This window comes from Strigops habroptila, chromosome 8 (genome assembly GCF_004027225.2).
Source record: "Strigops habroptila isolate Jane chromosome 8, bStrHab1.2.pri, whole genome shotgun sequence".
In the NCBI taxonomy this organism is placed as follows: Eukaryota; Metazoa; Chordata; class Aves; order Psittaciformes; family Psittacidae; genus Strigops; species Strigops habroptila.
The window spans coordinates 42,620,074-42,640,692 of record NC_044284.2 but is presented as its reverse complement, the minus strand read 5'-3'; the positions used below and the strand labels follow the sequence as shown (position 1 = coordinate 42,640,692).

The following is a 20,619-nucleotide window of genomic DNA, read 5'->3' as shown; positions in this document are numbered from 1 at the left end:
CACTGCGAGCCCGCCTGGGGCAGGGGCTGCGAAGCCGGAGCAGGGTGTCCGGGGGGTTTCTCCTGGCTGAGGATAAGGAGGGAGGAGGGGAGCGGGGCGTCCCGGGAGCGGGCTGGCAGCCGGGGAGGGGAAGCCCCGGCCGGGAGCGGTGGGGCCGGCGGCCGGGCTGAGCGCCGCGTGTCCGGGCTGTGTTGGCAGGCGGGCGGCGCGACCCCCTCGCCCGGCCCGGCTCCTCACCATGCTGGACGGGCTGAAGATGGAGGAGAGTTTGCCGAACGCCCTGGACCCCGCGGCCCCGTTCTCCTCCCTGCTGGGTAAGTCGGGGCACCCCGCTTGCCCTCCTGGGGACCCCCAGGGTAGGGCACAGCTGGCCGGGCCATGAGCGATGGGCACCGGGGGGTCCGGGGGCAGCTTTCCCCGCGGCTCGTTCGCCCGGGCAGTGCCCCCGCGCCTGCCTTCCCCGCTCCTGTTTCGTTCCGCGATTGCATTAAATTGTGTGCGCCCGCTCTCACCCCACTACAACGAAGGCCTTTCCTTCATATCGAACAATAAATAATTTATATTTTTTAATTTCGTTCTAATACCGGTTTCAAACAATCGCCCTCTCTCCGAGCTGCGGCTCTGCCTCCACCTTTCCAAAAGGAACGAAATCGCGGACAATGTCCCGCTCCCAGAGCTGCCCTAAGGCACAGGTCCCCCCCGGATCCCGGAGCAGCGCCCCGCACACCCTCGGCCCCCCCGCGACCCAGCAGCCTGCGCCGGCGAAACGGGAGCAGCGGGATCCTCCGTTCCTCCCTCATGCGGTCCGTCTCCCCGTCCGCCTCTCCCTCCACCCACCCCTACCCCCGGGTCCTTCCCCGCAGGCAGAGCCGCGACCCCCAAGTCAGTGTGTGAAGGGTGCCAGCGCGTTATTTCGGACCGGTTCCTGCTGCGCCTCAACGACAGCCTGTGGCATGAGCAGTGCGTCCAGTGCGCGTCCTGCAAGGAGCCCCTGCAGACCACCTGCTTCTACCGCGACAAGAAGCTCTACTGCAAGCTGGACTATGAGAAGTAAGTGTTGCCCTGTCCCGCCGGTAAGCTCCCCTCGTTCTGTTCCCAGCACCCTGGTGAAAGCATGGGGGGCCGGGGGGCTCGCGTCACCCTGCAACCTCTCTGCTTCCCCTGCGCCGTGCATCCCAAGAGGTGTCAGCTTTACAGTGCAGCGCGGTGAGTTGTGCTTCTCCCCTGCAGCCTTGTCGCACTCCAGTTCTCCCCTTTTTGTCAGTGTTTCCTTCTGCTTGGCTTGGGCCCTGGGCATTTAGGAGCCTATTGTCCAGAACCCGAGACCCCCAGTAACCCCAAGGCTGTGGAGGGATGTGGACAAGCATTTTCCTCATCTCCTCTGGCTTTATTTTCCAACCAAGCATCTTCAGGAAGAGCATTATATCCTCCCTGATGTAGTTCTGGATGGAATTAGGAAAATATTTTATATTATTAGGAAAATAGCCCCACAGGCAGGGCAATGCTATTGCTCTGCCTGGTCAGATGGGGAAACTGAGGCACTTGACAGAGACCAGGGAAGGCCCCACTGAATTTGGATTTTTTGCTGTCACACACCGAAGGCTTTGCCTGCGTCTGGGGCTGTGATGAGCAGGAAATCTAGACGTAGGTGGTTAAAACTTCCAGTCCTGATGCTTCTCCTTTGGCAAGTGTGGGGCTGGAAGGGGGAAGACAATGAGAAAACTATTTTTCTTTTTATATTTAAAGAAAAGCCTTTCCAGGGGAATGGGGAGAGGGCTGTTGAGTCCTTCCTCTGCTGCAGCTGTTTTCATTTTCTTCCTGACGATGCCACTCTCGCTGCCCCTGCCGGACCCCACTCCCTGGCTGGGTTTCGAAGCCGTTAAATTTGTGTTGCCTCCGGGCTGGTTGTTTCTTGAGGAGGGTTTAGCTGTGGGGCCGGATCCCTCACTATGGCGATAGCACGGCTGCTGGAGCCCCACGGTTCCATTCCCAGGTCGCTGTTACATGAGAAAACAGTGGTTGGCAATGCTCTCATCCCTGGCCTTCGGTGGGCTGGTGAGCGTGCCGGGGGCTAGCCCTGCTCCAGGCCTTTTTAAAGTTGTTTTTTTTTCCTTTAAGTCCCATATTGTGGGTCTGAGTTTAATCACTATGGATACAAGGCAAATTGAAAGCAGAATTTGTGCGCGTGACCTTGTTTTCAAATGTTTACGAAAGAGCGGAAGAATTAGCTGCCGTGAGAGTGGGAGGGAGAGTGCTGCGTTATGGGCTTTTTTTTTTAGGCAAAAATTTGTCGAGATTGGGTGCACTGCTTGTTTGTTCGTAAAAATTTGGCTACCCATTCCCATACCTTTCCAACACAATTTAATTCACATTTTTTGCTTTACCAGTGCCTCCATTTGGAGCATTAAGGGGAAATGGGGGTGAATATTACCACAGAAATGCCTTTCCAGCTTGCAGCGCATGTGGGTTTTACTCTGCGTGTTTGACTGCAGCTTCTGAGCTCTGGAAGCCGGCTCCAACGTGAAACCCTTCTCCTATGTCTCTTGGCTGGGAAAGAAATCGGTGCCGCAGTTGGCTTCTTGTTGGGCCCATCTTGCTGTTGGGATGGACAAGTATGATTGCGAAAAAGAAAAATGCCACAAATATTTCCTAGGATCTGGTGGTGGCATCGTTTATCCTGGTTATTTCCCAGCTGTGTTTGGTTTGGTGACTTGCTGGAGCCAGGAGTGGGTTCTGCAGCCGGCAGTTTCCCAGAGGTGTGATGGTTTTATCCCTGAGCTGCTGCTGGTCTCTTCCCCTCCTGCACCCGCCTGCCCCTTGCTATCACATCGTGGTCCCCTTGAATTTTTTTTTATTTTTTTTTGGCATGGGGCTGTAGGTCCGTGACCCTGCTCCCTTTTTGGCATGGGGCTCTCCGATGTGCCGGTGCTGCGACTCCTCACCTGGGGATGGCAAGGATGCGGAACAAAGTCCCAAAGAGCTGTTCCCTTTGGGCTCTGCTGAGCTTTACGTATGACTCTGTATTTAATAAAACCCCCTCTTTCTTTGCCCAACCTGCCTGTCCCCATGTTTTACCTGGGTGCAGGAACACTGTGCCTGCGTCTGCCCGGTTGCTGATGCTGATAATGGGGCTTTTTCTGTGTGAAAGGGGCAGGGGAAGAGCCACTGCTCTTGGATTGAGCTAATTATCTCAAGCCAATAGCTGGTTAATTATCGCGAGTGACTGACACTCCTTGTGCAGTGCGATGGCATAAAGTGGCCGATCCTCCCCGGGGCCTCTCTGTTGGCTTGTTGGGTGGGAGGGCTGGGATGTCTGTGCGTGAAACACCAGTGCTGGGAGTATCAGGAAAGCAGTCGGGATCCTACTTGCCCATGCTGTGGTGCTGGTGGGTTTTTTGGTTTTGATTGTTTGATTGATTTTGTGGGGATTTTTGTTTGTTTAGTTGGTTTTGTTTTGTTTTTAATTGAAAGAAGGGATTTCTCTTCCAGGTGGTGGTTGTTGCGATGTTTTATTAGAGGTGGGTAGGTGCAGTATTTTCTGACAGGCCTCTTTGCTTTCTGAGCTCCGTTTATAAGAAGGCTGCAGGGGGTTAATGTCAGAGCGTGAGACGGCAGAGTTATGCCTTTAGTTATAAATGCAGCCATGGAAAGTGTTACAGGCAGTATTAAGCGAGCGTCTGACTTGCTGGACTCTAGAAATTGAAGAATCATTTATTAAAGCATGTTTTACATTTCTTTGTCTTTCATGAGGAGGAAGACCTTGGGAGAGGACTCGGAGAGGGATGGATTAAAGACAAAGGATGCTGGGCTAGGTCTCGGCATCTCTTTGGGGTGCCCAGGGCCACAGCTCAGGACCTATGAGCAGTTTGGATAGTGATGCCGACCACAGACTCAGGGGGCCGGGGGTCGCTCTTGGACCAGTTTCCCCGACTCTGGCAGGGAGGGCTCCTGGGGAGAGACTGCTGGAGCCCATGCCCCTGGGACAGCATCTATTTGGGGCAGAGGACATCGGTTACAGAACATCCTGAATCTCGCGGCAGCCCCCGGCGCTTGTCCAAACCTGATAAGTCTCAACTATGACAAGGTTCAGGCTTCGCCCTGGCCAGCTCCCTGACTGCAGAGCAGCTCGGGGGATGTTCCCCAGCTGTGGGGCCCCTGTGTTGGTGACCAGGGGGATGGGCTTTTGTGGTGGCAGATTTTTTAGGGGGGCAACATCAAACTTGGCCATAAATGGGAAGGGGTGCTGGAAGTAATGGGAAGAGTGAGGCTGCCCCAGAGACTTAAAATCCACATGAAGATGGGAACGGCTGAGCCTCATAGCCCAGAGGTGTTTCATACTGGGTTTGCATGGGCCAAGTAGAGCCTGAGCTGTGGGGAGGCCTTGGAGCTGCTGGGACATCCCCATCCCAACGCCCCATCGTGGGTGATGCCAGTGGCATGCAGAAGCCCTGCCGGCTGGTTCTGGGGGCTGGGAGCACTGACAGTGGTGCGGTCGTGACGGGGGGCGCAGCTGGGGAGCGTGGCGACGGCGGGACGGCTTGGCACGTCCCCAGCCACGGCGCAGAGCCCCGGCCCCAGCCCCGGCTGGCAGGAGCAGATGGCCAGCACATCTTGGAGCAGGCCTGGCATGTGGGCGCCGGCAGCGGAGGGGCAGCCACAGCCCCCAAGCCGCCTCCACCGTGCCGGGCTCCCCGGCCGAGGGAGGCAGTTGTGTGATGCTCGTCCTGTCTTCGCACGGCTTGATGGCTCTGTGCTGTTGCCAGCTTCTGTTCCGACGTCGCAAAGCTCCCTCTGCTTGGTTCCGAAATCCCCTGCTCCTGGAGTCATGGGGTCGCATGGGTGCCTCCACCTCTGCCTCTGTGAATTAAAATGAGGAGGCACATCCGGGTGTTAAGGGGGGGCGGGGTGGGAAAAAAGTCCTTCCAACCTTTGAACATGCGCAAAAGAAAATGTGTTTGAGAAACCCATCAGTGCTGGGTTTTAAAATAACACCCTGCATTTTTGTACAGGGGTTGAGCATGGTCCTGGTAGACCACGGCGGGCTCTACGCAGGGGGAAGGTGGGATCTGCCGGTGCGGGGCAGCACAGCGCAGCCTCCTCTCATGGGCTGGAGGCTCGTCTGGCAGCTGCTGTCATAGAGGATAGAGAGAGAAGAGGACTGAAGCACGGCGGCTGTTTATCTTGCTTAACGTGGGCAATGAATGTAATTGTGCAATTAGCTGCAAACTGTAGCACAGCTTCCCTGGCCTGGAAGAGTTGCAAAGGAGGTAATCCCAAATGGATAGAATGAATAAGGTGATGCTGATGCTGAATGCTCTAGAGCAGCCTGGTCTCACCACTCTCTGTGGTCTGTGTGGTTTGTGCTGGTAATTTGCAGTCCTTTGCCTTCTCTTGCCTGGAGAAATGGGACCTTTTGCTCTTCTTGCATCTGATAAGAGAGAACAGTCCTTCCAGAGAGCCATGGGTCAGCCCAGCTACAGTAGAAAATGCCTTCCAGAGGTCCTTTTTCCTTCTTATAGGGCATCCTGCGAAGAGTACGGTGCTAACTTGGGGTTCTCCAGCTGGCCATGCACTGGAGGCTGTCAGGCTGGCCTGGGTGGGGTAGCAGAGCATGTGGAAGGTCTCCGACATGATGGTCTCTCTTTCCCCGTTCCTCAATTTTTATTTCTAGAGCTTCGCATCCTTCTTGCCTGCTCTCCATCCCCACCCAGCATCTTGTCTCCTGTAGCAAATGCCTCTCTATCCTCACCCTCTTTCCCACAGCTCCCACAGGAAACATGCTGACTTCTTGTGCCTGGGATGAGTGTGGCTCTGGGGCAGTCGAATCTGGCCTCATCCGTAGCAGAGTTATAGTGGTGGGTGCTGCCAGGCTGGGACCAAGTGCTGGTCCTTTGTTTTTTGTTATTAGGTTGCCTTGTTGCACCGGTGGGAGAGGGAGGGAAGTGGGGAAGTAGCGGGATGCAGCAGTGAGAGGTGTGCTGTGGAGGCTGCTGCGGGCTCTGCACTGGAAATGCCAGGTGAGCAAAATACACCTTGCCTCCATCTCTGCCACCCCCTGTCCTCTCACTCTTGGGGCTTCCCTTTTCCAAAGGGAGCAGAGGACAGATTTGGCATCTTGCCTCTTCACTCTGCCCTTAATTAGATTTGTGTCTTACAATTAATGTTTCATAGAAAGGCCTGGAAGGGAGCGATGTTTCGCAGCTTGGGACCGAGGCAGCTGAATATACTCATCATATGTTTCTTTGTGGCAGGGACAGGGGGAGCTTTGGGGTCACCCTTTCTCCTGCTCATTGGCAGTGGTACCCTGGAGGCTGTGGGTTGGTGCCAGCAGGGCTGAGACCTGAGCATCCTTGGGACTGTCCGTGTTTTCTGCCATGACTGGTTTTCCCTTTTTCTTTCTTTCTTTCTCCTCCTGTGGCACGGTTCCCTCTGATCAGCCCCCGCCAGGGTGCTTGGGTCAGGAGGAACTGCTTCAGATCTTTGCAAACCCAGTGAAGACACCGAAAAGAAATTGGCTGGGGGAAGAAAGGGGGGTTTGTTTCGGTTTGGTGAAATTTTGTCTCCACCAGCTGGAGAGACAGCTGGGGTCCTCTCCTGTCCCAGCTCACCAGCTCTTGCCTCGCTGGTTCTTCACCTGCTTGCAGCCACCAGGCACAGGGAGGGATTTGCTGAGCCGTGGATTTGAGAGAGCCCACAGTTGGGTTTCTTGCTCAGTCCTTCCTTGGGGAGCTTTCTGGCAGGGTCTAAACTTGATGCTGTGGTCAACCCCAGCTGTTTTCGGAGAGGATCGTGGTCTTGGGTGTTGGCCGTGCCAGAGGCTGGCCAGCATGTGGGCAGGATTTGCCAGTGGCCACATGTGCTGCAGGAGGCTGAGCTCCTCTGTCTGTCCCTGTCCCTGGGGTTGTCTCAACATACCCAAACCCACAGCAGTTTCTGACTCTGATCCTGTGCATTTGCCCCATGGTGTAGCCAGGAGGACCTGGAAGCACCCTCTGCCTTGAAGGGGGAGAAAAGGCACTTTGGGGGAGTGAGGGTTGGTCTCCTCTTCTGCTTGCAAGGGTGCTTCTGTCTGAGGAAGGAGAAAACCCAATGGTTTGAATCTGATTTGGATCTGGATTCGTGGTTCCCGACTTTTGCTGAACCCTGTGGTGTTCAGCCAAGGGGACTACTCAGTGTGCCCCAGTGCTGGAGGATGTCTGAGGAAGAGGAGGCCGTGGCCAAGGCGGAAGGAGGTGGAAAAGAGAGTGGTGTCCTGGGTATTTTTCTTTTCAAGATGCTCTATGTCCCTTTATACTCCGTTTTGTCTCTGGCTCATGGCCTCTGCAGATGCAAACATAAAGTGGGAAACTGGGGACAGGGGCCTGGGCTGAGGGACTGTGCCTCTGCCTGCGATTTAATAAAACATCTCCCCTGTAATAGGAATAAAGAGTAGCTCTAAAGCAGGGAAAAAATATTTGGTTGGCCCCAAGTATTTTTCATTTTTTTTTATAAATGTGTTTTCATGAGAAATTTGAATTTCTGTGTATCTGTAGACTATTTTGGAAGAGAGAGGTGTGGGGGGATTTACAGTGCTCCCTGACATGGCAGACACCGTGCAGATGTGTGTGAAAGCCTATAGCTGCAGTTACACTAGCCTGTAACTTCCATTTTGTTCCTTAATATTTGTAACCTGGAAGGAATCCTGTCTGGGCAGAAGGAAGTCAGCTAGTCCCCAGGTATCTTCTCCTGGTGGCCCTCAGGGGCAGTGGATGCACCCCGGTTGTCTGTGTGTCTCTGTGAAACCAGCAGGCATCTCATTGCTGCTCTGTTTGATTATTTTTAAGATCATCAAACCTTGGTTGCCCAGGAGAGGGGGTCTGTAATCCCTGGCTTCCTATCCCAAATATTTACGGACAGCCAGATCCTGAAGCTTTTGCAAAAGGCCTGGAGCAGCCTGAGCCTGTCTATCTGATAGCCTTTCTCTATCAGACGGCTCTGTCTTCTTGCTTGTACATTTTTCTGGGATCTTAATAACAAAAGACCAATTTCTTCATCATGTCAGGGATCCTGCAGGTGCTCTGCATTTTGTAGACTGGCTATCTGAAAATGATGTTTTCTTCCCACAAAGGTTTGAGTTTTCAGGAGGGTGGCATGTGTGTTTCTCAGTACAGGAGTGAAATCATGTTGTGTTCAATGCAAACAATTTATTTTCTTATATTGCATTGTGTGCTTGCATTCACCTACCTGTTTTCAGTAGAACGTTTCCCATGCCCATGAATACGATCCTGTTTTGGGTTCAAGTCTCCTGTATTGGTGCCTGGCTGAGATGTGGCTCCTTCACCCATGAAATGGAGCTGGAAATATGTATCTGGCTAAAAAAGGCTTTGTTCATCATCATAATGTCTTGCTGGGCAAGTTTGCATGCGGGGCATGAATTCTCAGTCTCTCTCCAGATTTGCCTTATTTTTACGTCATGCCTGTCTGTTTTCCACCCTGGACTACCTTTGACCAAAGGCAATCAAGAGCTTGTGTTGCAGTTTCTCCCAGGCATGAATCAGTAGGATTAAGGCATGAATTGATAGGAGAAGGCACGAATCAGAAGGAGAACTGCTCTCCTCTGTGTCACAGCACATCCTGACAGGCAGAGATGCTCGTCCGAGGGTCGCTGGGGCTCCATGGCTCCAGATGAAAGGTTTGCCCTGCACAGAGGCATCCTGCTCCTCCTGGGGGCAAATGCCTCGAAGGGCAGAGCATGCTGGAGGAGGCTTCCTCAGCCAGTACTCATGCTTTGCAAGCCCATTAGAGCTCAGCATTGATCCTCCCCAGCTGTCCCTCTCTCGCCATTGTCCATACATTGTCTCTTGCCACTCAGTGTCCCTCTCCTTCCCTTGTGGGCTTCATTTCCTAACACCGCTTTTAAGGAGAGCTTTCTGTCCTTGACAGCGGAACAAATCCCTTTTTATGTGACCCTCACACCTCGGCCTATTGTCCTCCACCCCTGCCACCACCACACAAAATCTCCCTCCCTGGTATGTCTGTTCCTCTGGAATGATAACCACCATCAGCCCTGAAATCCCTCTGAGCAAGGTCCCTGCAAGGGAGTAAAGTGAGGTCTTAAAACCATAACAAGAGGTAAGGGTGATTCCTGGAGGATCCACCATTTGGATGCAATTAATTTCTTTGTGATGTGCATCTTCTCCTCTAGTCTTGTGCTGCAGAGCACCTTGGATGAACCTGGAACCTGTGTGTGCTGAGGGCTCCTTCTTCCCTGCCTGGGGCCAGTGAGCCCATTAGAAGTTCATTTTTCACTGTGTAGCATTGGCCAAGGTAGCTGAGCAGGAAGAGGGAGGCGGGAATTTTCTCTTTGCTGTTGAAAGCTCAGGGAAGAATTTGGCAGTAAAAATTTGGAAAGGGGAGAGAAATAGGTTAGGGGACATGAAGGCAGTTCTCAGCTGCAGCATTTTTTATTTTTATTTTTTTTAATTTGAAAGAGTCAGTGTTGTCATTTCTTCCCTCCAACCTCAGCTATTGTAAAAACATAGGAATGCTTTCGTTGTCAAAATTTCTGCTTGGCACTTGCCAGCTCTGTTAAGTCTTTATTCCTGGAAAACAGCATCTTAGCTATGCAAAATGTTGCTAACCTTTGCAGTAATGTTTCTAAACGGGAAGATGGAAAAGCAACTTGGGAAATGGCGCATGTTCACACGTGCCTCCACAGGGGTGGTTTTGATGCTGTTGGATGACTAAATTCACGGGTGCTGATAGTGGAGATGGACATTGGTCAAGACACAGTCCTAAAACTCTTGCCCAGTGACTTCTGTGTCAAGCCCAGATTGGGACTGCCCTACAACACCCTTCTGGGGCATCTTTTCCATTTCTGGTCGTAGAGAGGACCATCCAGGCAACAGGAGAGGAGGGAATGGCAGCTGTGCTGTGTGTGCTTTGGGTGTGCAGGATGCCAGCCCCGTGCTGCGTGTTGAGGATGGGGCGACAGTCTCCTCTCCACTTGCAGACCACTTTCTGTAGGCTCCTGCAAGGGTTGAAGGGGAGGAAGAGGTTCCTCTGAGCATGTGGTTGAAGCAAGCCAAGGTCTGAATTACTTGATGGAGACGCTGAACTTCAGGTCTTGGATACAGGGAGAGCAGAGAGCCCCTTGCTCAGCAGAACAGTGTCTATGAATCCAATCATCCCCTTGGCTTGGGTGCCTGTGGTCTCTGGTGTGGTGGGATGGCTCAGGCTCATGTGTCTTGAGTCGGGCTTGTGCCAAATGGGTGGCCAGCTGGGTTGGTGATGGGGAACTGAAATACTGAATTATGTATATCTCAGCCTCTCTGCTGCCGGGCAGAGCACTGGAGTGGTATCGAGCAGATCCTTTTAAACAGTTATGTGGACATGGGAGCTTGGTTAGGAAAGCCATTAAGTGTTTGAATCTTCTTGATGCCTGCTCAGGTGAATGTTGCTCCTTCCTTCTGCATCCGTAATTGTGAAAGGCTGAAAGAGCAACCTCAGTGGACTGGCTTAAAAGTTTAATGAAGCTTAAAGTCTTGTAGGTTGGGCTCTTGAGTCCGAGCTTGTTTCAGCTCTGGCCCTAGAAAGGAGAGTTAACCAGAAAGTAAGAGAGGCTTCCTGCATGCATTACCTTGAGGACATCAAAACTCAAGTTGATGGGAGGTGCTGTTATGAAGATGTGTTAGGGGAAACTAATGGGAGAAGACATCAGAGATGGGTGAAGGGTCCTGCATGGGGAAAGTAGGTCCAAGTGAGGTGCTTATCTTTGCAGGATGAAAGCTGCCCATGGCAGGGATGAGATTTTCTGGTCACTGCTGTGCAAGACGTGTGTGTAATGATGCCTTCTGCTCTGCAACTCCAAACCTGGGCAGCACTGATGGATAGGTGCCAAGGTGCAGAAGTTGCTGGGTGGTTCACCCACTCTGTCTGGTGTAACACGCTTCTCACAGAGCCTGCTAGAGGCACGCCAGGCTGGGGAGGATTGCTGGTGTGCCCGTGCTGGCAGTCTCTTTCTGGGTTCTAGCAAAAACCAAAGGGTCTCTGCTCATGGCATCATCTTTACAGGAGTTTCCTCCACAGCACCAAAACAACCTTTGCACCTTTTTTGCCTGGCTGAGCTGTGGAGCCAGGACCCTGAGCCCATGCGGGGCTGGGAGAGAAGCGCTCTTTCTCCGGATGTGCTGCTTAGTGAACCACCACCAGATCCCATTTTTAGTTTCATGGTAAGTATTTGCAGTGGGAATGACCTCTGGCCAAATGTGCTGGGCTCCTGCCTGCTCCCAGCGCTTCACCTTTTTCCTCTCGCCTCATGGCAAAACTAGCTCTTTATGATTGGAGTGAGGATGGAAGAAACATGATCAATACTTTGATGCTGGGGTACCTATGGGGACACAGCTAGCTTCATGGGACCATTTCTTCATGGCCAACCAGGTTCAGAGACACTAATGCCACCCATCTTTATCCAGGTGGTGTAACATGCAGTGATGAACCTGGCTGCTAAACCAGAGAGCCCAAATCCACCCTGCTCTGCTGAGATGGCCCATCCACATTCTCCAGAGGAAGTGAAATTTCCATGCCAATAATGTCTTTATCTATTTCCAACTGCACAACAAAAGTCTCAGGAACTCCCTGAATCTTTGGCTTTTAAAGTAAATATACCCCCACCTTGAACTGGCCTGTTTCAGGCACTTCTGCCTCCAAAGATCCGCCTTGTCCTTCCCTCCCTGGCCTGATGCCTGCAGAGCACTGTTCTCATGCAGAGCAGCTGCTGGTCTCACTTTGGGACAATGCTTTGCAGGTCTCCATGGTCAGCTGGGGAAGTTCATCGGGCACATTGTAGGTGCAAGTTGCTAATGGAACAAAACTCAAATCTATGCCTTCGACGTTAGTGCCTTTGTGCTGGAAAAGTGCAGCAAAAGTCAACTGATGATGCATCTTGCCGAAGCTGCATTTTTTTTTCCCATAAGGATTAGTTGTTCAAGAGCGGGGATTTTCAAACTGACAAGCCCTTGGCAGAGAAATAATTACAGGCTTTTTATGCTTTGTGTTTCCTAGGTAGTTCTAAATAACTTTTTCCCTTGGGTTATTTTTTTTTAAGTCCACAAACTGGGGGTAAAAAATGTGAATTTCCTTAGTGTCCTTGAAAATATGCAAGATGTTTGTGGAGACCATTTAAGTGTCAGCTATAAGATTCCATGATTTTTTTGCATGTATTTGCTTTAACCATGTTCAATCAAACTGAAGTTTCTTGGCCAGTGATGCTTCAGAAATGGATTTTAGAAATGGGAGATAGATGTGATCACTTTTTGGCCATCTCAGGAATACGAGTTTTGCCTCTGCAGTATATTCCCCGGGGTTTTTACCCCACTCCTTGCTGTAAGAGAATATTTCTGGGGCTAGGAGAGCTGGTTTTCCCCATGAGTGCCCGTTATTTGTTTGTGCTGAGTGCTGCACGTCCTGCTGGGAAACCATGGCCATGCCCCTTTCATCAGCATCATACCACCATTCCTGGGGGCTGCAGAACCCAGAGGGGCTGGCCCAGTCGTCCTCTGGGTGCTCTCCTTGCCCACTCCTCCATCCTGACCGCTTTGGCCAGTCTTTTATGAAAGGCAGCATAATGGGGAAAAAAGCCACCCGGGAGTGGCTGAGGACAGCTCTGAGGCACATGTGAGCTCATGCCTTTTACCGCTAGCAAAGTTCACCTCCTATAAGTTTCTATGTAAGCCCTTAACGTGGTGTCCTAATTTTCTGATCACACTGAACATCTCCACGTCGCATCGTTTCCCAGCGTGGAGCTCTTTAATCACTGCTTTTTGGCCCCCTCCAAAGGATACTGTCCTAAATCCCAGCTATCCTGTGCCTGATCAGAGAGGGGGTATCCATCCATCCGTGATACTGAATCCTGCTTGCAATGTAAAGGAGGATCTGGGAAAGGACCCCCTTGGCATTTACACTCACTGCAATATAAAAGGGCAGCGCCAAGTCCCAGAAGGGCCACGTTATTGCATCCACTGTCGGGGCAGCGCTGGGGTGCTCCTCTGGGATTACCAGTGCAATATTCCCACCATCAGTAGGGAGGGGCAGGTTGCTGTTAATAATGGCATTGCTCTACCTTGGCTTTATTAAGTGAGGGAAGCTTCCGTTCTTCACACCCCAGGCATGTCTCAGTCTGGGCTTTGCAATGAGAGGGAAGGGGGTGGGAAGGGCGGCGGGGAAATGGTGTTTGAAGTAATTAGAGATGCTCAGTGGAGAGGGGGGAATTGTCAAGAGGGGTGGCAGTGATACCTCAATGGAGTATCATACCCTGACCTGATGTAAAACCCCTCTGCGGGCTCTGCCTTCTACTTTCTTCTGAAGACCCTCTTAGGGTAGCTAAAGTCTGGTTGAGCTAGAAGGCCACAACGTAGCTGTAGGGCTTACAAAGTCCCCTTTGCCCTGAAGATGTGGCAGCTGACCCTGAAGAGAGACATGGTGCCAGGAGGGGACCTGCACGTCCTGTTTCTCCTCTGCCCCAGCCATCATTTCTCAGGGGAAAGGGTGTTTTTTTTTTCTCATCTTCCCCTGTCCAGACACTGTGAATCCCACTAAAACTTTTGACTGGAGCAGGGATTACATGCTCAGGTTTCAGCCCTTGTCTATGAGCGGTATAAACTTTCTGCTGGAGCTCAAGTGACATTTTGTGGGAGATAGGAGAGTATTAAGTGTTGGTCCTTGCAGATAAAAATAGCCACTGGCCTGACGACGTTTTCTGTCGTCTTGTCACTGGTCTGACCCAGCTCCATCACCTCAATGCTGGCACTCCCAACCCAATTTTTTTCTTAGCAGCAGGTGCTGGGGGCACCCACAGCCCAACCCGGTCCTGCTCTGAGCATCCCCACCTGCCTGTCACAGCAATTCTCCTTTCCTCCTGTAAGCACTGTGCCCAGGACAGTGCCAGGCTCTTGGCATAGCCTGGAAGTCAAACTAGACCAGGAGCAGCAGGTCCCAGGTTTGTGTTCACAGGGGCTGGAAGGAAGCGCTGTCCATCCTGCTCACTGTGAGCCCACTGTAACCAAGCACAGCATCGCCCTTCCCTGAAATCAGAGCCTGCAGGTCAAAACAGGTACTCCAAATTGCCCATTATCGCAAACCTTGCCAGTGATGTGGGAGCTGTCCTGATTATAGGAGTCCTCATGTGTGCACACGTGTCCGCCTGTCTGTTTTTCCTGTTGCTGTGTTTTGAGACAATGTTTTCATTCTGAGGTTATAGCCAGAGCTGGCTCAGGGCCCCTCAGCAGCATCGGCAGAGCTGACTCTTGCCGCTCCAGGAACGCGGGGCTGGGGCTGGTCGAAAGGAAAGGGAAGGAGAGGAGGAGGAGGATGAGGGAGCGGCAGGGTCTGGCTCACTGCTGAGCTGGGACCAGATCTGCTGCTGGGAGAGCCTCTCCCACCCTGCCTGCCCTGTGCCTTTCCTGGCTTTGCTTCAGAGCAGCATCTGACCGCTCCACCTCTGAAAAAAGTCAGCATGGTTCTGAAAGAGTTTGTATACAGCTGGTAGGATGGCAGCAGGGACAATTTCTCCTGCTGTTGAGCCTTTCTTTCTCATGGCAGGATTGGGAAGTCCCTGGACGCTGGACTCTGGACTGGGTATCCTTTGAGGATGCCTTCATTCCATCTGCTTGTTGTTCTGATGTCCCCCAGAGCATCATTCCCCCAAGGATCTCTTAATGGACTTCCTAGCTTTATAGTCAGGGTGCCTTCAATGCAACTTTTCATCGCAGTCCTTAAGTACCTTTCTCAAACAAGTGAAGGCTTTTGGGAACAGCATCTTTTCCAGATTCCTTTTACTCTCTGCTTCAAGGCCCACCTGCCACTGGGGGATTCATCATCTTGTGTGGTGTCATCCATCAGCTGGAGCATCTATCCCATCAGAAATAGGGAACAAGGTCTGCATGTGTCTGGAGCTGAACCGATGTGATGGCACTTGGCCACTTACAGTAGTGGGCGATTTCTGAGCCCCTGCCAGGAATTCTTCCAGTGGGATCGGGAACACTCTCGGGTGTTAAATTTGTCCTGCAGTGTGTAACCTCTAAGTAGAGCCCCTTGTGTTTTGTAACGGATCATATGATGCCAGTGATGGCAGCCGCCCGCCCAGCATTTCAAGGTCAGCACTGAGCTTGGGGACTGAGGGGCAGCTCCCGGCTGCAGCCTCGCCTGGCCTGTGAGCCGTCTCGCAGGGCTCTGCTCCGTCCTGGGGTAAAGCCTCAAGCCCTTTGGGAGTTTAGGCTTGGAGATGGAGGCTGTTTTGCTCCTGGCCGGTGAGGCTGCAGCCCGCATCTTGGGATCTCCCCTTGCGGGGGGTGCTCCTGGGATCAACGTGGCTCTGGGATGCGAATCCTGCCTGCATCTGTCCTGCAGCCCTGTGAGGGTTTCTTGTGTGCTGCCATCGTACTGTCTTCACATCTGGAATCCTCTGTCCCTTAGCCAGAGCCAGTGCATCAGGTGTGGCTCCATCCCCTGAGAGTTTTACAGCATCATGCTAAGGGCAGGACCTTTCAGCATACATACAGACATTATTCCCTCATTCTCAGTGCCTTAAAATACCTTCCACTTAGGACTTCATTTTGTGTTCTTGAAGCCAGGGGAACTGCTGTGCAGAGAAGGGTTTGCTGGCAGAGGTGAGGAGTGCAGGGTCCTTGTCTTGATGGACAACCAGCACAGTGATGATGCTGCCTGCTCTGTCCCTTGACTTCCAGCCCCTCACAGGAAGAGTCTCCCATGGTCTTTATCAATAAATATTTTAGGGCCATCACTGTATGAAGCAATTAGAAAGGACTTTTTGGACAGGTCGTTAAATAAGAATTAGCAGGGATTTAAAATATTAATGGGCAATTGGCCTTCACCAGTTCTCTTGTTACATGAACATTTCATTTATAATTTGGACCCAAGCTGGGATGTGCTGAGAGATGCTCAGGCTGCAGCCTGTGCATAGGGGTTAACGTGGTGCTCTTTCCTGCCAGAAAATAATAAAAGCCAGGGACTGTCTAGGGATTGTGCATGAAGGATCAGGAAGAGGATATGCATGGGCCTGTCTGCAGCTGGTTGAAGTCTAGCGCAGAGGGGTAAGCCTGGAAATCATTCCTTTCTGATGGCTTCAAGGGGGCCAGCATGGAAAGGGAGCTTGTCTCCTAAAACCTGGGGAGCTCTGCAGCTGGCTGATGTTTTTAGTGGGAGGCAATGAGTGGATCCTCTTTCCCTGAGAGGTCTGTGCTGGTCGGGAAGGAGGAAACACTGTAAGGGGTGGATGCTTCTGCCTCTACTTTCCAGGTGCTGCAGTTGTTTGATGTTAGCCAAGGATGCTGGACTTTAGGGATTGGGGTTTTTTTGTGTGAATGGAGAATGCTGGGCTCTAGGGATTGGGTTTTTGGTGTGAGCAGAGGATGCTGAGCTCTCAGGACCAGTGTTTCTGGTAAAAGTGGAGGATGCTGGGCTTCAGGGACTGGGGTTTTCCACCTTTCTACAAGATACTTTGTGAGATCTACAGATTCTGCTGGGAGCCTGGCTTCGTCCACAGCAATATCTGTAGCTTTTTGGCTTTTAAAGCTGCAGGTCCCAGAACCAAGGGATTTAATGAAGTACTCCCTACTTTTCAGTAGGGAGCACTTCTAGCTCTCTGGCTCTAGGGAAAGCTGGACGATGCTGATGTTTGACTTCTTGATGTTGGCAGTGCTGTTCCTTGAAATGGCCACCTCAAGCTGGGTCAGGAAGCTGGAGTCACAGCTCTCCAGCATCAGTTTTCACACATTTCCTAGCATCAGTTATTCAGCATTAGGATTTACCTTGCGACCACCATGCTCATGGAAGGTGTCTGCTGAGATGGAGGCATCCAAATTCCCCTTGGTGACTCAGGGCTTTATGGCCTTCACCCAAGAGAAGCATGTTGCTTTTGTGGCAACTATTAATTGCTTCCTGAATTTAAAAAGCATAGACAAACTCTCTTGCCAGGTAATGAGTTACCTGATGCATAAATACTTTGCCATTAATGCGTGGCTGACCCTGACGATGATGTGAGGACCAGAAGAGCTTTCAAAGAATTTACCAGAAACCATTTCAGGGGAGATTGTGAGTTGTAAATCCTTAAGTAACAGGATGGAGGGAATTAGATTAGATAATAGTTTGCAGAAACCGGGCATGATTCCCCATTGAGGATCTCGAGATCATTAGAAACATAGTGTGGTGAGGCAAGGCCCCCACGCATCCTTATCCCTGCAACTGATGAGTGAGTTTACAATCCAGTAAACAAGATTATCAAAGGGTTTTTTTTACATGCTGCAATAACAAGTGGTGTTAGGGAGCAAAACAGGGTCTTGTTACACCCAAAGGTGCATTGTAAAGCTGCAGCAGTTCCTGGAGGAGCAGCCCAGGACAGGGCTGTTTGTGCTGGGTTGAGGATGCCCATTGCATCTAGCACGCACCACAGCAGCACCAGGGCACCTTGCAGCCTTTGCCATGGGTTTCTCAGGTGGTCCTATGCCTCTGCTCAGGGAGCTGTTTCAGGAGGACTTTTAGCTACTATAGCAAGGGAGGTGGTGTCCTATCTTGCTTTTACAGTCTGCCCTGAAGTATGCATCTGTCTCTCTGCTCTTGCCATGAGCTGTTTGCAGGTTTCTAGGGGGTCCCAGCCCCTCCTCACCAACTCCCCAGCCTGTGGACAGGGCCACTGAGCTATTTCACAGGGAGATGCTGGTGCGTGGGGCTGTTTGTTGCCTCCCCGCTCCTGCAGCGCCTTTCATTTGCTTGCTACGTCTGCAGGTTTGCTCTTCCTCAGGCTCCCCCTGCACTGGAGGGATGGGGTTGGGTGAGATTTGGAATGCCGGTGGCTTTTGGTGACAGACCTGTTTTATCATCTGCCCACATGTTGGCTTTTCCCCAGATGTTTAGATGGTGCCTGCTGCAAAGAGCTGGGGAGCTCAGCAGACAGAGTTAAAAATCTCTCATTTGAAAGGGTAGGCATGGGGGAAAAAAAAAATGTTTCGCCTGCAGCAAAAAAGTATTTCCCAAATCCAATATCTATGCAATGAGGGGTACCGTGATGGGAATTGCGCATCCTTTCACGGGGCAGTGCTTACAGGGAAAGCGTTCAGCAGTCAAGCTGCCTTGAGCCCTAATAATAGTCTTGCTGGCTGCCTGGGGCAAGGCGCTGGTGCTTAAAAGATCAAATCTAGTGGCTGAAATTCAGCTGCCCATTAACGCTTGTGTAGCAGATCACGTCTGGCTTGTCTGTCTGTCGTGAGGCCGCCTGGCATATGCACAGGTTGGTGATGTTTTCAGCGCAACAGTGGCCGACGCTAGGGAAGGTGTAAGTCTAGATTAGCATTGGGTGGTGTGTTTCCATCTCTAGATTTCACTCTCTCCAGCAGAAGGATGGAGTTCAAAGGGGCTCTGGCCTTCCTGGAATAGGAGACAGCAGGGTCCACCCTGAAGCCTTTTCTCCTCTTACCCAGAAGGGTCCCGCCCCAGCTGAGAAGCCCTAAATCCAGCTGGGTGTGGAAATGGAATCAGAAAGGTCTATTCAAGGACCGTGCTTCATTCCTGCCACTGCAGTGCTGGTTGTTCCCCTTGAGCACATGTGAGGTTGTGTTTGGTCTAGGTTTGAGCTTGGGGTTTGTCTTTAATCTTCTTTAGAAAGGGGTAAAAGAAATTCAGGAGGCCCCAGTGAGATGGGCTTGGAGCTGGGTGGCCCTTGCTCCACGGAGCAGGCGCTGGCGTCCAATTTTCTGTCTCACTTTGTTTAATGGACCTGCAAACCCGTTACAAAGCCAAGATTGCACAGGCGGACGCCCCACAGCCAGATTGCAGGGACTTGCTTAACCCAGCGCTGCTGGGTTTTTCCCCACAGTTTTCATGTGAGGTCTCAGCTTCACCTTTTCACCAGTGAGATACACCCCAGAGCAGCACAGCTGAGCCTCAGGGGTCGTATTTTCTTGTGGAGGTGAGTTTTACTAAGCCTTATAGGTGCTTTCTGGTTATACGTAAGTACAGGTGGGAAGTAGCTTGTGGTGGCCACAAGAATGGAGAGGCTGGTTTGCAGTGGTCCCCTGCTTTCTCCCTCTCAGGAGGTACCTTTCCATGCTGGTGACAGGCAGGTCACTCTTTGCTTTAACCACCCTGGGAGTTGTCAGCTCAGGTGGTGTTCAGCAGGTTGGTTGGTGACATCATTAGCCTTCAGTGGTAACATGCTGTGGAAGTAAGCAAGGAGAATCTCTCACCAGTTGGTTCCCTAACTGGGGCTCTGTGTTGCTTTGATTTGGACTCTGTTCATGCTCAGATGGTTTTCCTCCTGATGCGTACCTTCCGCACAGGCTTGCACAGCAGACTCAAGCAGGCTCAGGCTCTTGGGCAGGCTTTGGTCTTTTCTGCCTGCAAGTACATGGTCTCATGGCCTGAGGTGATATTATCTCTGTGTTTCAGCTTTGTGTGTGTCCTTTCCCACCTCTGCATCCCACAGAGGACTTCAAGGGATAGAAGAGGCACCTGAGGGAGGGGAGATCCTGTAGGAACCAAGGCGTGGAAGCCTGGTGTGCTGTGTCCATTGCTGTGTCCACGACCACTGCCCAGTGGGTCACATCCCTATCTGGTGTTGGCAAACCACTGGTCTGATAGGCAGGGAGCACCCAGTGTGTATTCTTTTCTGGGAAATAGGGACAAAGAAGTACAGCATCCAACATTTGCAAGCCACCAGGGATGTCTTTGGAAGAAGATGTATGGAGGTGCTTAGGACACCGAGGGGGGCTGGGGTGAGTTTCTGGGGCTCGGGGTCCCCTTCACACTGCTGCTGCTGGGAGAGACTGTTTTTATCTGGCATTTCCCACCTCTCCACTCAGCAGCAGAGGGTGAAGAGTCCCCCTGCAGGGGTGTGCAGGCAGGATTTGGGCAGGGAAGGAAAGGAGGAGAGGATAACGCTCCAGCTGTGGGCCCTGGCCATTTCTGGATGAGTAGGTCATCTGGGTGTGGGAGGGGAGCCGGTGTCCAAGCCAGCCCGGAGAGGCTGAGGTTGGGTGTATGTGCGATTTGGGGGAAAGTGAGAAGGGATTTCTTAGGCGAGAGGAATGCAAATTTCCTCCTTCACATGTCTCCTGTTCTTCCAGTTTGCAACAAAAGTCATCAAATTGCCCAAGACCTGGCAGCAAGGACAGCCTGAGAACAGGCCACAAATCAAGGGAAAGCATCTCCCCTCCTCCCTGCCTGCCTCCAGATACTCGTGCATCAGGAATCGCTTTAATCCCCCTTTGGACAATAAAACTCCTGCCCCTTCCCAATGCTGGGCGAGTGCACAGCCCAAAGCCTCCAGAGCTCCTGCATCCTGTAGCGCTGGTCCTGGCAGCTTAGAAATTTGGGTTTCCCTTGAATTTGTTGCACTTTTAAACTCTCTAAATGGTCCAGGGAAGGGCTGGAGCGCTCAGACATCAGGGGTTTGGAGGAGCCATTTGGAGGAGACACCGTGATGTTCCTGGTGGTGGGGATAAGTGTCAGTGACTCAGGTCCTGCTTCGTCCGCCTGAATCATCAGGCACTGGGAGAGGAGACTCATAGGGATGCCCAGCTGTGGAGCACCAGGGTTTGGGGGTGTAGGGCTCCAGATGAGAGACGAAGG

General features: G+C 52.0%; 1 protein-coding gene across 1 annotated transcript in view; it reads left to right on the top strand.

The window, feature by feature from the left end:
* Positions 1 to 237: 237 nt before the first annotated feature.
* Positions 238 to 20,619, top strand: part of LMX1A (LIM homeobox transcription factor 1 alpha) — a 42,735-nt gene continuing 22,353 nt past the window's right edge. Inside the window, exons 1-2 of the mRNA XM_030495730.1 lie at positions 238 to 314; positions 864 to 1,050. Of these exons, the coding sequence (XP_030351590.1) occupies positions 239 to 314; positions 864 to 1,050 (263 nt within the window). The 5' untranslated portion in view covers position 238. The remainder of the gene's footprint in view (positions 315 to 863; positions 1,051 to 20,619) is intronic.